This window comes from Hypanus sabinus, chromosome 1, assembly GCF_030144855.1.
Source record: "Hypanus sabinus isolate sHypSab1 chromosome 1, sHypSab1.hap1, whole genome shotgun sequence".
Lineage (NCBI taxonomy): Eukaryota > Metazoa > Chordata > Chondrichthyes > Myliobatiformes > Dasyatidae > Hypanus > Hypanus sabinus.
The window spans coordinates 132,064,228-132,080,559 of NC_082706.1; the positions used below are offsets into that span (position 1 = coordinate 132,064,228).

General features: G+C 43.8%; 1 protein-coding gene across 8 annotated transcripts in view; it reads right to left on the reverse strand.

Annotated features, from left to right (window-relative positions):
• Positions 1-16,332, reverse strand: part of LOC132397745 (protein spire homolog 1-like) — a 223,557-nt gene that overhangs the window by 13,098 nt on the left and 194,127 nt on the right. For all 8 annotated transcript variants that reach the window (XM_059976518.1, XM_059976536.1, XM_059976529.1 and 5 more), the window contains one exon: positions 9,363-9,433. In XM_059976518.1, the coding sequence (XP_059832501.1) occupies positions 9,363-9,433 (71 nt within the window). The remainder of the gene's footprint in view (positions 1-9,362; positions 9,434-16,332) is intronic.

Here is a 16,332-nt window from a genome sequence, read left to right on the forward strand (position 1 = left end):
GGAGTCGCAGTGACCAAGGTGTGAAACAGGAGTCACAGTGACCAAGGTGAGAAACAGCAACCGCAGTGACCAAGGTGAGAAACAGCAACCGCAGTGACCAAGGTGTGAAACAGCAACCGCAGTGACCAAGGTGAGAAACAGGAGTCGCAGTGACCAAGGTGTGAAACAGGAACCGCAGTGACCAAGGTGTGAAACAGGAACCGCAGTGACCAAGGTGTGAAACAGGAACCGCAGTGACCAAGGTGTGAAACAGGAACCGCAGTGACCAAGGTGTGAAACAGGAGTCGCAGTGACCAAGGTGTGAAACAGGAGTCGCAGTGACCAAGGTGTGAAACAGGAACCGCAGTGACCAAGGTGTGAAACAGGAACCGCAGTGACCAAGGTGTGAAACAGGAACCGCAGTGACCAAGGTGTGAAACAGGAACCGCAGTGACCAAGGTGTGAAACAGGAACCGCAGTGACCAAGGTGTGAAACAGGAACCGCAGTGACCAAGGTGTGAAACAGGAACCGCAGTGACCAAGGTGTGAAACAACAACCGCAGTGACCAAGGTGAGAAACAGCAACCGCAGTGACCAAGGTGTGAAACAGGAGTCGCAGTGACCAAAGTGTGAAACAGGAGTCGCAGTGACCAAGGTGAGAAACAGCAACCGCAGTGACCAAGGTGTGAAACAGGAACCGCAGTGACCAAGGTGTGAAACAGGAACCGCAGTGACCAAGGTGTGAAACAGCAACCGCAGTGACCAAGGTGTGAAACAGCAACCGCAGTGACCAAGGTGAGAAACAGCAACCGCAGTGACCAAGGTGTGAAACAGGAGTCGCAGTGACCAAAGTGTGAAACAGAAACCGCAGTGACCAAGGTGAGAAACAGCAACCGCAGTGACCAAGGTGTGAAACAGCAACCGCAGTGACCAAGGTGTGAAACAGGAACCGCAGTGACCAAGGTGTGAAACAGAAACCGCAGTGACCAAGGTGTGAAACAGAAACCGCAGTGACCAAGGTGTGAAACAGCAACTGCAGTGACCAAGGTGTGAAACAGGAGTCACAGTGACCAAGGTGTGAAACAACAACGCAGTGACCAAGGTGTGAAACAGAAACCGCAGTGACCAAGGTGTGAAACAGGAGTCGCAGTGACGAAGATGTGAAACAGGAGTCACAGTGACCAAGGTGTGAAACAGGAACCGCAGTGACCAAGGTGTGAAACAGGAGTCACAGTGACCAAGGTGTGAAACAGGAATCGCAGTGACCAAGGTGTGAAACAGGAACCGCAGTGACCAAGGTGTGAAACAGGAGTCACAGTGACCAAGGTGTGAAACAGGAACCGCAGTGACCAAGGTGTGAAACAGGAGTCACAGTGACCAAGGTGTGAAACAGGAACCGCAGTGACCAAGGTGTGAAACAGGAGTCACAGTGACCAAGGTGTGAAACAGGAACCGCAGTGACCAAGGTGTGAAACAACAACCGCAGTGACCAAGGTGTGAAACGGGAACCGCAGTGACCAAGGTGTGAAACGGGAGTCGCAGTGACCAAGGTGTGAAACAGGAGTCGCAGTGACCAAGGTGTGAAACAGGAACCGCAGTGACCAAGGTGTGAAACAGGAGTCGCAGTGACCAAGGTGTGAAACAGGAACCGCAGTGACCAAGGTGTGAAACAGGAACCGCAGTGACCAAGGTGTGAAACAGGAACCGCAGTGACCAAGGTGTGAAACAGGAGTCGCAGTGACCAAGGTCTGAAACAGGAACCGCAGTGACCAAGGTGTGAAACAGGAACCGCAGTGACCAAGGTGTGAAACAGGAGTCGCAGTGACCAAGGTGAGAAACAGCAACCGCAGTGACCAAGGTGTGAAACAGGAACCGCAGTGACCAAGGTGTGAAACAGGAACCGCAGTGACCAAGGTGTGAAACAGGAGTCGCAGTGACCAAGGTGTGAAACAACAACCGCAGTGACCAAGGTGTGAAACAGCAACCGCAGTGACCAAGGTGTGAAACAGGAACCGCAGTGACCAAGGTGTGAAACAGGAGTCACAGTGACCAAGGTGTGAAACAGGAGTCGTAGTGACCAAGGTGTGAAACAGGAGTTGCAGTGACCAAGGTGTGAAACAACAACCGCAGTGACCAAGGTGTGAAACAGGAGTCGCAGTGACCAAGGTGTGAAACAGGAGTTGCAGTGACCAAGGTGTGAAACAACAACCGCAGTGACCAAGGTGTGAAACAGGAGTTGCAGTGACCAAGGTGTGAAACAGGAACCGCAGTGACCAAGGTGAGAAACAGCAACCGCAGTGACCAAGGTGTGAAACAGGAGGCGTAGTGACCAAGGTGTGAAACAGGAGTCGCAGTGACCAAGGTGTGAAACAGGAGTCACAGTGACCAAGGTGAGAAACAGGAACCCCAGTGACCAAGGTGTGAAACAGCAACCGCAGTGACCAAGGTGTGAAACAGGAACCGCAGTGACCAAGGTGTGAAACAGGAACCGCAGTGACCAAGGTGTGAAACAGGAGTCGCAGTGACCAAGGTGTGAAACAACAACTGCAGTGACCAAGATGTGAAACAGCAACCGCAGTGACCAAGGTGTGAAACAGGAACCGCAGTGACCAAGGTGTGAAACAGGAGTCACAGTGACCAAGGTGTGAAACAGGAGTCGTAGTGACCAAGGTGTGAAACAGGAGTTGCAGTGACCAAGGTGTGAAACAACAACCGCAGTGACCAAGGTGTGAAACAGGAGTCGCAGTGACCAAGGTGTGAAACAGGAGTTGCAGTGACCAAGGTGTGAAACAACAACCGCAGTGACCAAGGTGTGAAACAGGAGTTGCAGTGACCAAGGTGTGAAACAGGAACCGCAGTGACCAAGGTGAGAAACAGCAACCGCAGTGACCAAGGTGTGAAACAGGAGGCGTAGTGACCAAGGTGTGAAACAGGAGTCGCAGTGACCAAGGTGTGAAAGAGGAACCACAAGGACCAAGGTGTGAAACAGGAGTCGCAGTGACCAAGGTGTGAAACAGGAGGCGTAGTGACCAAGGTGTGAAACAGGAGTCGCAGTGACCAAGGTGTGAAAGAGGAACCACAGTGACCAAGGTGTGAAACAGGAACCGCAGTGACCAAGGTGTGAAACAGGAGTCGCAGTGACCAAGGTGTGAAAGAGGAACCACAGTGACCAAGGTGTGAAACAGGAACCGTAGTGACCAAGGTGTGAAACAGGAGTCGCAGTGACCAAGGTGTGAAAGAGGAACCACAGTGACCAAGGTGTGAAACAGGAGTCGCAGTGACCAAGGTGTGAAACAGGAGTCGCAGTGACCAAGGTGTGAAACAGGAGTCGCAGTGACCAAGGTGTGAAACAGGAGTCGCAGTGACCAAGGTGTGAAACAGGAGTCGCAGTGACCAAGGTGTGAAACAGGAACCGCAGTGACCAAGGTGTGAAACAGAAACCGCAGTGACCAAGGTGTGAAACAGGAACCGCAGTGACCAAGGTGTGAAACAGGAGTCGCAGTGACCAAGGTGTGAAAGAGGAACCGCAGTGACCAAGGTGTGAAAGAGGAACCACAAGGACCAAGGTGTGAAACAGGAACCGCAGTGACCAAGGTGTGAAACAGGAGTCGCAGTGACCAAGGTGTGAAAGAGGAACCGCAGTGACCAAGGTGTGAAACAGGAACCGCAGTGACCAAGGTGTGAAACAGGAACCGCAGTGACCAAGGTGTGAAACAGGAACCGCAGTGACCAAGGTGTGAAACAGGAGTCGCAGTGACCAAGTTGTGAAACAGGAACCGCAGTGACCAAGGTGTGAAACAGGAACCGCAGTGACCAAGGTGTGAAACAGGAGTCGCAGTGACCAAGTTGTGAAACAGGAACCGCAGTGACCAAGGTGTGAATCAGGAACCCAAGTGACCAAGGTGTGAAACAGGAACCGCAGTGACCAAGGTGTGAAAGAGGAACCACAGTGACCAAGGTGTGAAACAGGAACCGCAGTGACCAAGGTGTGAAAGAGGAACCCCAGTGACCAAGGTGTGAAACAGGAACCTCAGTGACCAAGGTGTGAAAGAGGAACCACAAGGACCAAGGTGCTAAGCAGGAATGTCACGTGGATCCCAATTCACAATAGTAATAGACTGGTCCATGCCAACTAAGATGCCCAACTAAGCTGGTCCCATTTGCCCATGGTTGGCAGATATGCCAGTGCAACTTCTTCATCCATGTACTTGTCCAAGTGCCTTTTAAATGTCATTATTGTACTTGCCTCAACCACTTCCTCTGTTAGCTTGTTTCATGTACACATACAGTATCTCTCTGTGTAATAAAGAATTTGCTTCTCAGGTCACTTTTGAATCTTTCCCTCCCAACTTAAATCTGTGTCCTCTAGTTTTTAATTCCCTTTCCATGGAAAAAAAGACTGTGTGCATTCATCCTATCTATGCCCCTCATTATTTCACAAACCTCCATAAAGTTACCAGCTCAATCTCCTATATGCCAAGGAAAATGCCCTGCAAATCTTCTCCCCATAATTCAGGCATCAAAAGTGTCTTCTTTTTTTGGGTGAAACTGAGATCATGAAAGAAATAAATTCAAAGAAGTTTTTTTTAAAAGAAAAAAAGTAAAAAGAAAAATTTATTCAGTCATAGTGATTTTTAAGGATCATCTTGGATAAAGAGATTGAGAGGCTGAAGCTGGGACTCTGGAAGACAGAATCTTGACACTTGGAGATTAGCTGTAAATGGCAGAGCAACTCGAACTGGGGCTGTGCAAAAGCCAATGACTGAAGCATCGAAGAACTTGCATGATCCCGGGATGGAGAAGTTCACACAGCTTAGGCAGGGAAAATGCTACCGGATGATCTGAGAACAAGAACAAGCTTTTGATATTGAGCTGGTGCTTATGTAGGTGTGTGCAGAGGTTAATGGATTACACCCTCACTTTTGGATCAGAGAGTTTAAGCCTCACTCATAAGTGCAAAAATCTGAGATGATGTTTTAATATGGCACAGAGGGAATGTGGGAATGACAACACAGCAGTCTCTTGAATGGGTTGTTAAGCCAAGCTTTGCTGATGAAAAGTTCAATGGAGCTGCCTCAAGGAGTGTCCTGGCCATCGGACTAAAAAGATTATCTAGCCTCTATCTGGAAATGGATTATTATCATCATGTGTACCAAGATACAATGAAAAGCTTGGTGGGAGCACTAAGCAAACAAAACAGCTTGGTATGAATCAAGATGTTGCGACAGAGCAGTCGACAGCATTACATTGATGAATGAAAGAGTTTCAGCCAGTGATGCATCACATTCAGTACACTTCAGCCACTTCACATTGAAACTGAGAGTGACTTTAACATCATACATCAGGGATATTTGAATAATAACCATACAATGCGACAAAAACAAAAACACATTTTGTACTTTTCTCCCCCTTACCAACCATCTGCACAGAAACACAAGAGGACAGGGAGCCTTAGAACTGGAGAAAGCTTAAAGAAAACCAGTAACTATTCAACGTATGACCTAAAAGAAAAATCAGCTACAGCTGATTAAATCAGTTGCAGTTCATCGATTTTTTTGATACACAAATGAAACCACTGTGCTTAAAATTAGTGCCTTTGTGGTATACAAATTATTGGGCATTGCATGTCATTTCACACTAGTGCCACGCACCAAATCTAAGTGGTGGGAATTGAACTAACAAAGTAAATGCGGTTTTGGCCTTGTTTGATCAACAAACTGTCAAAATACTAGCATTGTTGGAATGGAAAGAGATAGAACAAAGCCTCCTCTTCTATTGACCTGAGTACACAACTTGGGATGTTATGCTGTACTTGTACAAGATGTTGCCAATGCTGCAACAGGAGTATTGGGTTTGGTTTAGGTCACCCTCCTACAAAGGAAAAATCCCACTAAACTGCAAAAAAGATTGACAAGGATGTTGCCAATATTCAAGAGACTGGTTATCGGGAGATGTTGTGTAGACTGGGATTTCTTCCTTGAAACGTAGGGCACTGAGAGGTGATCACATAAAGATGCAGATAATCAAGATAGAATCAGAATCAGATTAATAGCACTAGCATATGTCATGAAATTTGTTGTTTTGAGGCAGTAGTACATTGCAACACTTAGTAAAACTATAAATTACAATAAGTATAAAAAATTAAATAAGTGATGCAAAAAGAGAGGGAAAAAAGTGAAGTAGTGTTCATGGGCTCATTGTCCATTCAAAAATCTGATGGTAGAAGGGACGAAGTTGTTCCTGGAACGTTGAGTGTGTGCTTTCATGATGGACCTAGCACTAGACTCCCCAACTTCAAGGACACCTTCAAAAGGTGATGCCTCAAAAAGGTGGCATCCATCATTAAGGACCTCCATCATCCAGGTCATGCCCTCTTCTAAAGACGGTCATCAAGGAGGAGGTACAGGAGCCTGAAGCCATCAGATTTTTGAATGGACAATGAGCCCATGAACACTACTTCACTTTTCTCCCTCTCTTTTTGCATTACTTATTTAATTTTTTATACTTATTGTTATCTGTATATGGTCCATGATGTTAATGGCACTTTGCTTCACACCTGTAGAATGTGTCCATCTCCTGAGTAAATACATTTATGAGCAAAAGATTCATTTATGATCTCCCCATCTCTTTAAGCTCCATGCATAGATCACCATTCTTAGATTCCAGAGGACCAATTTTGTCCCTTCCAATCCTTTTGTTCTTAACTTATCCTTATCTCTTTCACCATGTCAGCTAGGGCAACATCACGCCTTCTTTTATCCTTCCTAATTCCTTTCTGAGGTGTTCTCTTGCATTTCCAATATTCCATAAGTAATTTGTTTGTTGCTACTTACCGATACCTGCTATGCATCTCCTTTTTTTTTAACCAAGGCCTTAATATCTCTTGAAAACCAAAGTACCCTAAACCTGTTATCTTTACCTTTTATTTTGTCAGGCACATATAAGCTTTGTACTCTCAAAATTTCACTTTTGAAGGCCAAGTACACCTTTGCCAGAAAACAACCTGTCCCAATCCATACTAGCCAGATCATTCCCGATACCATCAACATTGGCCTTTCTCCAATTTAGAATCTCAACCCACAGATCAGATCTATCTTTTCCATATTTCTTTTGAAACTAATGGCAACTTGATTACTAGGTGCAAATTATTCCCCTACACAAAACTTCTGTCATCTGCCCCGTCGCATTCCCTAAGAGCTGATCACACACCATCTCAATGAGACTTCGATGTACTAATTAAGGAAACTTATCTGAACATATTTGACAAACTCTATCCCATCTCGTCCTCTTTACAATATGTAAAAGTCAATATGTGGAAAAATAAACTCACCTACTATAACAACTTTATGTTTCTTCCAACTGTTTGCCATTTCTCTACAAATGTGTTCCTCTAAATCCCTCGGACTGTTAGGTAGTCTGTAATATAGCCGCATTAACATGGTCATACCTTTTTTATTACTCAGTTCTATCCACAATGCCACACTAGGTGAGTTCTCTGCTCTGTCCTGACTGGGCACTGCTATGACTTTGTTCCTGAGTAGTAACACCACCCCTCTTCCTTTAATTCCTCCCGTTCTGTCACATTTAAAACAATGGCACCACATAATATTGAGCTGCCAGTCCTGCCCTTCCAGCAAACAAGGCACAATAATGTCTACTATATCACAATTCCATGTGTTGATCCACACCCTGATGGCATTGAACACTGAGCTGTAATCAATAAGCAGCAGCCTGATGTAAGTGTTACTAATGTCTGGTGACCAAAGGCCGAGTGGAAAGCCAGTAAGATTGCATTCACTATAGACCTAGTGTGGCGATAGGCAAATTGTAACAGGTCTAGGTCCTTACTTATGCAGGAGTTAATTCTAGCCAACTCTCAAAGCACTTCATTACTGTGGCTGCGAGTCATTGAGGTAGCTCACCCTGATCTTCTTCAGCACTGGCATGATCGTTGGCCTTTTGAAACAGGTGGAAACCTCTGAATGCAACAGTGAGAGATTGACCCACCTCCCAGTTGGATGGCACAGGTTTTCAGTACCCTACCAGGTACACCAACAGGGTCTGATGTGTGCAAGAATTTACCCACTTGGAAAATGTTAAGTCAGCCTCCGAGACAGAGATCACCAAAGGCTGCAGGGAATCACTCAGGTGTAGTTTTATTCTTCCTTTCAAAGTCTGCATGAAAGGTGTGAAGCTCATCTTGGAGAGGAGCATCACAGCCATTCATGATGTTAGGTTTTGCTCTGTAGGAAGTGATGGCCTGCAAACCCTGCTAGGGCTGACGTGCACCCAAATCAGTCTCTGACCTCACTGGAATTATTCTTTCACTTTTAAAATAGCCTTGTCGGTCATCCTAGACTTCTTTTATAGTTCTGGATCACTGGTCTTGAATGCCACAGACTATGAATCTCCTGGTTCATCCACAGCTTTTCGTTTGGGTAGGTCCAGTATTTTCTCAAAGGTACACACTCATCTGCACAGGTCTCGATGAAGTTGATGACAACTGTGGCATATTCTTTCAGATTTTAAATTTGAATATTGTCCAGTCCACTGCTTCAATGCAGTCCTGCATGTGTTCCTTCACCTCCCCGGACCATAGCTTCTTGATCCTCAACACTGATAGATAGTGAAAATGCAAATAGTCTTTTAATGAGTTGGGAATCAAGAACTAGAGGGCATAGGTTTAAGATGACAAGGGGAAGATTTAATAGAAACCAGATGGTGATTTTACTTTTTACACAGAGGATGGTTTATATATAGAAATGAGCTGTCAGAGAGAGTGGATGAGGCAGGTACCATAGCGAGTTGGACAGGTACATGGATTGGAAAGCTTAAGAAGGATATAGGCCAAATGTGGACAAATGGGGTGAATTTGGGTCTTGTATCTTGGTTGTCATGGACCAGCTGAGCCAAAGGGCCTGCTTCATTGTTGTATGACTTTATGACACTGTTAACAGAGAAGGAACCAAGTTGAAGGCATGATCTTCTGTTGAATTTGTCACTGGGTTGCTTCAGCAGACCTCCTAGGGACTGACTGATAATGGAATTGGAAAAGGGAGGCGAAATGTGAATGTCTCGACTTTGGAGGGGTGTCTTCAGAGAGGTCAACGAATCTCATTTAAACAGCAAGAAAAAAAAGCAATAACATTCAACTAACCAAGCTTTGGTGAAATAGATGAAAGGCTTATTAACTAAGCACACAGCAACAATAATTTCTTGTTAATCTGTTTTCTTCTTTTGAGAAATTATGACAAGCAGATGCCAAGTATTTCCTGTCTTTGATAAACATTTTCTCAATTGCAATCTGAACGAAGGTCATAAACAATACAGATATACAACAAGGAGAGTGATAAGAGCAATTTATGAGGATGCGTGAGGCAAACCTTTTACAGAACTGGCAGGTGTACGACCAGGTGAAGATGGAGAACCTCTTTGTTCGGCAACAGAAACATAACTGTAGAGAGAGGAAGACTCACCATTAAGACCATGTAATTAAATAGTCTGGGCTTATAAATGTAACTTTTTGCAGCTTGTATATTTTGTTAAAGAATGGGGCAGATATTCTGCTCTTTGGATCACTGGCTGTTTGCCCTGGGCCATGCCCCTTCCTTCAACAGGGTCCTAGGTAGAGCAGTCTACTGGGAGCCCCACTTACAGCTCATTGACAAGGCACAGGGTAGGACAAAGCAGAACAGCTTAGCCTCCTTCACGGTGAGTGGCCAGCTACTCTCTCAGTGGCATTGGTGGCTGCTGAGGCACACTCCTCCCACCACCCCCACCGCACAACAATCACCAGCTGTCAAAGCTGTTAGTGATACTGAATTGAAAAACAAAAATACCCTGCAGATGCTGGAATCTGAAATAAAAACAGAAAACACTGTGGATGGCACTTCAGATTTCTGATGAAAGGCCTTCAGCCTGAAAAATTCTCTCCAGAGACGCAGTCAGACCAGCTGTTAACCTAGCAATTTTTTTGTTTTTCTTCATTAACTTATTTTTTTGACATTCATAAACATTCAAATTAATTTACACCCTGTTAAATGTTGGAATTACAATTGGTTTATTATTGTCACACGTACCAAGGTACAGTGAAAAGCTTGTCTTGCATATTGTTCATTCAGATCAAATCATTACACAGTACATTGAGGTGGAACAAGGTCAAACAATAACAATGCAGGATAAAGCATAACAGCTGTAGGGAAAGTTTTATAGAATTTAAAAATTACTGCAAATTAATCAGATAAAAGACCTTGCTTGGCTTTCTCCTGGTATCTGGTATAAATCCGAGGAGTCTACTGTCCAGAAAGTGGGTTCAACAAGACATTATGTGTGAAGTATACCCTATTTATACACCTCACAAGTTTATACAAATATTCTTCGCTTCTTTTGAATTGAATTGGTTTTATTTCTTACAAACCCCATTTCCAGAAAAGTTGGGATATTTTCCAAAATGCAATAAAAACAAAAATCTGTGATATGTTAATTCACGTGAACCTTTATTTAACAGACAAAAGTACAAAGAAAATATTTTCAGTAGTTTTACTGACCAACTTAATTGTATTTTGTAAATATACACAAATTTAGAATTTGATGGCTGCAACACACTCAACAAAAGTTGGGACAGAGGCATGTTTACCATTGTGTTACATCACCTTTCCTTTTAATAACACTTTTTAATTGTTTTGGAACTGAGGATACTAATTGTAGTAGATTTGCAATTGGAAATTTTGACCATTCTTGCTTGATATAAGACTTCAGCTGCTCAACAGCCCGTGGTCTCCGTTGTCTGATTCTCCTCTTCATGATGCACCATACATTTTCAATAGAAGATAGATCTGGACTGGCAGCAGGCCAGTCAAGCACACGCACTCTGTGTCTACAAAGCCACGCTGTTGTAGCCCGTGCAGAATGTGGTCTGGCATTGTCCTGCTGAAATAAGCATGGACGTCCTGCAAAGAGACGTCGCCTTGATGGCAACATATGTCTCTCTAAAATCCTAATATACGCCTCAGAGTCAATGGTACCTTCGCATACATGCAACTCACCCATGCCGTGGGCACTGATGCACCCCCATACCATCACAGATGCTGGCTTTTGCACCTTTCGCTGATAACAATCAGGATGGTGGTTTTCATCTTTGGCACGGAGAACTCGACGCCCATTTTTTCCGAAAACTAGCTGAGATGTGGACTCATCTGACCACAGCACATGGTTCCACTGTCTTTCGGTCCATCTGAGATGAGCTCGGGCCCAGTGAACTTGCCGGCGTTTCTGCATAGAGTTGATGTATGGCTTCTTCCTTGCGTAATACTGTTTCAAGTTGCATTTCTGGATGCAGCGACAGACTGTGTTAAGTGACAATGATTTTCCGAAGTACTCCCGAGCCCAGGTGGCTATAATTGTCACAGTAGCATGACAGTTTCTTAGGCAGTGCCGCCTGAGGGCTCCAAGATCACGCGCATTCAACAGTGGTTTCTGACCTTGCCCTTTATGCACTGAGATGTCTCTGAATTCTCTGAATCTTTTCACCATATTATGTACTGTAGATGTTGAAAGACCTAAATTCTCTGCAATCTTGCATTGGGAAATGTTCCTTTTGAACTGCCTAACAATTCTCTCACGAATTTTGGCACAAAGGGGTGAGCCACGACCCATCCTTGCTTGCAAAGATTGAGCCTTTCACGGACGCTACTTTTATACCCAGTCATGATACATCACCTGCTACCAATTAGCCTGCTTAATGTGGAGTCTTCCAAACCGGTGTTACTTGAATATTCTGTACACTTTTCAATCTTATTTTAAATCTGTCCCAACTTTTGCTGAGTGTGTTGCAGCCATCAAATTCTAAATTTGTGTATATTTACAAAATACAATTAAGTTGGTCAGCAAAACTATTGAAAATCTTTGTACTTTTGTCAGGTAAATAAGGGTTCACATGAATTAACATATCACAGATTTTTGATTTGTTGCATTTTGGAAAATATCCCAACTTTTCTGGAAAGGGGGTTTGTACATCCTTCACATACATAAGGAGTAAAAAACCTTTACGTTATGTTTGTCTAAATGTGCAACGTGCAATCATAATAATTTATAATACCGTAAATAGAACAGCCAATCAAACAATGTTCAAGTACAGAATGCTATTCAAACAATCATGAGGGAGATTTTTCTTTCATTCAATTAAATTGTGGCTCAACTCAATTTTGCCACCCTGCCTCTGTAACTCTCAATCACCTGACATAAAAAAATCTCTCAACACACTCTGACATTTTTTTTTGGGGGGTGGGGGGGGGGTGCTGTTCTGAATTTCTACTGTTCCAAGAGTAGGGAAATACTGCCCAAAGCCAGTGCATAATGTCCTGGCTCTGATAAGATGGTGTCTTCTTACTACACATTTTCTTATTAGAAAGAACATTCTCCCCACCTTTCCCATCAGCTTTTCTCATCATCTCTGTCACCTCTTATTGATACGTTCTTAGGCCTAACCTATGCAACTAATCCTTGTAAAATAACCTGTGCTGACCAGCTCAGTAACGCAATCACTATATCCCAAGCTGGCAATGTTGGTGTACAACATTATTCTGTGTAGTTTGACCACAGTTATGTTCATGATGTGTTAAGGACAGAAGTTTAGACTATACACAGCTTGAAGATGAGGGAAAGTCACAGCAGAGGATTTGTAGAATAGACTCCCAGAACAAGGGAGTGCATTGAAAGGGTTAAGCCCCCAAGGACAATTCTGGTAAACCTATGCACCACATTGTTTTGGATCAGTACCTCCCACAAAATTAAACATGAGTACTGCATAAATAATCCACTGTACTAACCCAACAACTTTAGGAAAAGACTTTCCTTTCCTGGAGATTAGAGATGTCCTCCTCCTGCAAGGAATGGGGTTTTCTTTCCTCCACTGTTGATGCTGCCCTCATCTGCATCTTCTCCATTTCCCCAACATCTATGCTCATTTTCCCACCACCTTAGCAGGGAGAGTTCCTCTTGTTCTCACCTACCATCCCAGATGCCTTTGCATCTAACACACCATTTTCCGCAACGTCTGCCATCTTCGATGGGACGATTGCTTCCTCTGTGATTCCCTTACCCATTCATAACCTCCCTCCAGGCACATAGCCCTGCAAGTGACAGAAGTGCTTCACTTCCTCCCTCACCTCCATTCATCCATCCAGGTGAGACAACACTCTACCTGAAGATCTGCTGTATCCGGTGCTTCCAATATGTCCTCCTTTACATTGGTGAGAACCAACATAGATTGGGGGACCGCTCTGTCGAGCACCTTAGCTCCGTCCACAAAAAGCAGGATTTCCGAGTGGCCAACCATTTCAATTCCCATCCCCATTCCCATTCCAACATATTGGTCCATGGTTCCTCTTCTGCCATGATGAGGGTACTCTCCTGTTGGTATTCCATCTTGCTAGCCTCCAACCTGATGGCATGAACATCAATTTTCAGCATCAGGTTTAATATTACTGGCATATGTCATGAAATTTGTTGTCTTTTTGGCAGCAGTACAATGCAATATATAATAGTAGAGAAAGAAAAAGAATTAGAATAAATAAATACGTAAAATAATTGAATTAAATAAGTAGTGCCAAAATTAAAAAAAATAGTGAGTAGTGGAGCAGGAAGTTTTCCAACTTCTGGTAATTTTTCCCCCTCCACCTTCTCTCTTCACTTCCCCAGTCTGGCTTCTCACCTCTTCTCCTTACCTGCCTATGACCTCCCTCTGATGTCCCTCCCTAACTTTCTCCCATGATCCACTCTGTTCTCTTATCAGATTCCTTCCCCAGTCCTTTAGCTTTTCCACTTATCACCTCTCAGCCTCTCACTTCATCCCCCTTCCCAACCCACCTGGCTTCAACAATCAGCTTCTAGTTTGTCCTCCTTTCCCCTCCCCCACCTACTGATTCCGGCACCCTCCCCCTTCCTTTCCAATCCCGACGAAGGGTCTCGGACTGAAATGTTGACTATTTGTTTACATAGATGCTCTCTGACCTGCTGAGTTCCTCCAGCAATTTTTGTGTGTAACCCTAAGTTAAACCCTGAACCCCAGCACATGGAGTTTTCATGTTGTCATATGAACTTCGCCCCACTTCATTTTCCTCTCAAATCTGAAAGACATGGCAATTTGTTGGTTAATTGAATAGTTTGCTGAAAGGTAGATAGGAAAGTGATAAAGGCATTTGTCAAGTTAGCCCCCATCAGTCAGGGAATGACCATAAGAGGCTATGTTGTAGTTGTACAACCTAGTGGATCACTGTGTGATTTTAGAGGGTTGGGATTTGTTAAGAATCAACTATATTGTTGGGTATAAAGCCACATGCAGTTGAAAGAAGTTTACATACACTTAGGTTGAAGTCATTAAAACTCCTTATTTAACCACTCCACAGATTTCATATTAGCAAACTATAGTTTTGGCAAGACGCTGAGGGCATCAATTTGTGCATGACACAAGTAATTTTTCCAACAATTGTTTACAAACAGATTAATTCACTTTTAATTGAGTATATCACAATTCCAGTGGGTCAGAAGTTTACAAACAAAATCAAAAGAAATCAGCCAAGACCTCAGAAAAAAAAATTGTGGACCTCCACAAGTCTGGTTCATCCTTGGGAGCAATTTCCAAACGCCTGAAGGTACCACACTTCTCTGTACAAACAATAGTACGCAAGTATAAACACCATGGGACCACGCAGCTGTCATACCGCTCAGGAAGGAGACACATTCTGTCTCCTAGAGATGAACGTACTTTGGCGCAAAAATGCAAATCAATCCCAGAACAACAGCAAAGGTGCTGGAGGAAACAGGTAAACAGGTACCTATAGCCACAGTAAAACGAGACCTATATCACCATAGCCTGAAAGGCTGCTCAGCAAGGAAGAAGCCTCTGCTCCAGAACCACTATAAAAAAGCCAGACTACAGTTTGCAAGTGCACATGGGGCAAAGATCTTACTTTTTGGAGAAATGTCCTCTGGTCTGATGAAACAAAAATTGAACTGTTTGGCCATGATGACCATCGTTACGTTTGGAGCAAAAAGGGTGACCCTGCAAGACAAAGAACACCATCCCAACCGTGAAGCATGGGGCTGGCAGCATCATGTTGTGGGGGTGCTTTGTTGCAGGAGGGATGGGTGCACTTCACAAAATAGATGGCATAATGAGGAAGGAAAATTATGTGGATATACTGAAGCAACATCAGCCAGGAAGTTAAAGCTCAGTCGCAAGTGGGTCTTCCAAATGGACAATGACCCCAAGCATACCTCCAAGGTTGTGGCAAAATTGCTTAAGGACAACAAAGTCAAGGTATTGGAGTGGCCATCAGAAAGCCCTGAACTCAATCTGATAGAAAATTTATGGGCAGAACTGAAAAAGCGTGTGCGAGCAAGGAGGCCTACAAACCTGACTCAGTTACACCAGTTCTGTCTGGAGGAATGGAACAAAATTCCAGCAACTTACTGTGTAAAGCTTGTGGAAGGCTACCTAAAACATTTGACCCAAGTTAAACAATTTAAAGGCAATGCTACCAAATACTAACAAAGTATATGTAAACTTCTAACCCACTGGGAATATGATGTAAGAAATAAAAGCTGAAATAAATTGTTCTCTCTACTATTATTCTGACATTTCACATTCTTAAAATAAAGTAGTGATCCTAACTGACCTAAGACAGGGAATGTTTTCTAGGATTAAATGTCAGGAATTGTGAAAAACTGAGTTTAACTGTATTTGGCTAAGGTGTATGTAAACTTCTGTCTTCAACTGTATGCTGGAGACAGTGCAAAGGAGATTCACCTGGATTGGTAGACCTTAGGGAAAGATTGGGTATGTTGGAACAAGGTATCATAAAGCCAAAAGACTTATGAGCAGAATTAGGCCATTCGATCAGGGACAAGTTACTAATTCCCTCTCAACCGCATTCTTCTACTTTCTTCCCATAATCTTTGACTCCTTTACTAATTAAGAACCTATTGATCTCTAAATATACCCACTGAGTTGGCCTCCACACAGCCTATGGCAATGAATTCTACAGATTCACCACCCTCTGGCTGAGAAAATTCCTCCATCTCTGTTCTAAAGGGTCGTCCTTCAATTCTGAGGGAATGTCCTAGACTCTCTCACAATTGGAAACTTTCTCTCCACATCCACTCTATCTTGGCCTTTCAATATTTGGTAAGTTTCAATGAGGTCTCCCACTTATCCTTCTAATCCCTTGCAAGTACAGACACATAGCCATCAAATGCTCCTCATACATTGACCCTTTCACTGCCAGGACTATTCTCAGAAACCTCCTCTGGACTCTCTCAAATGCCTTAGAAACGAAACCCAACACTGCTCAG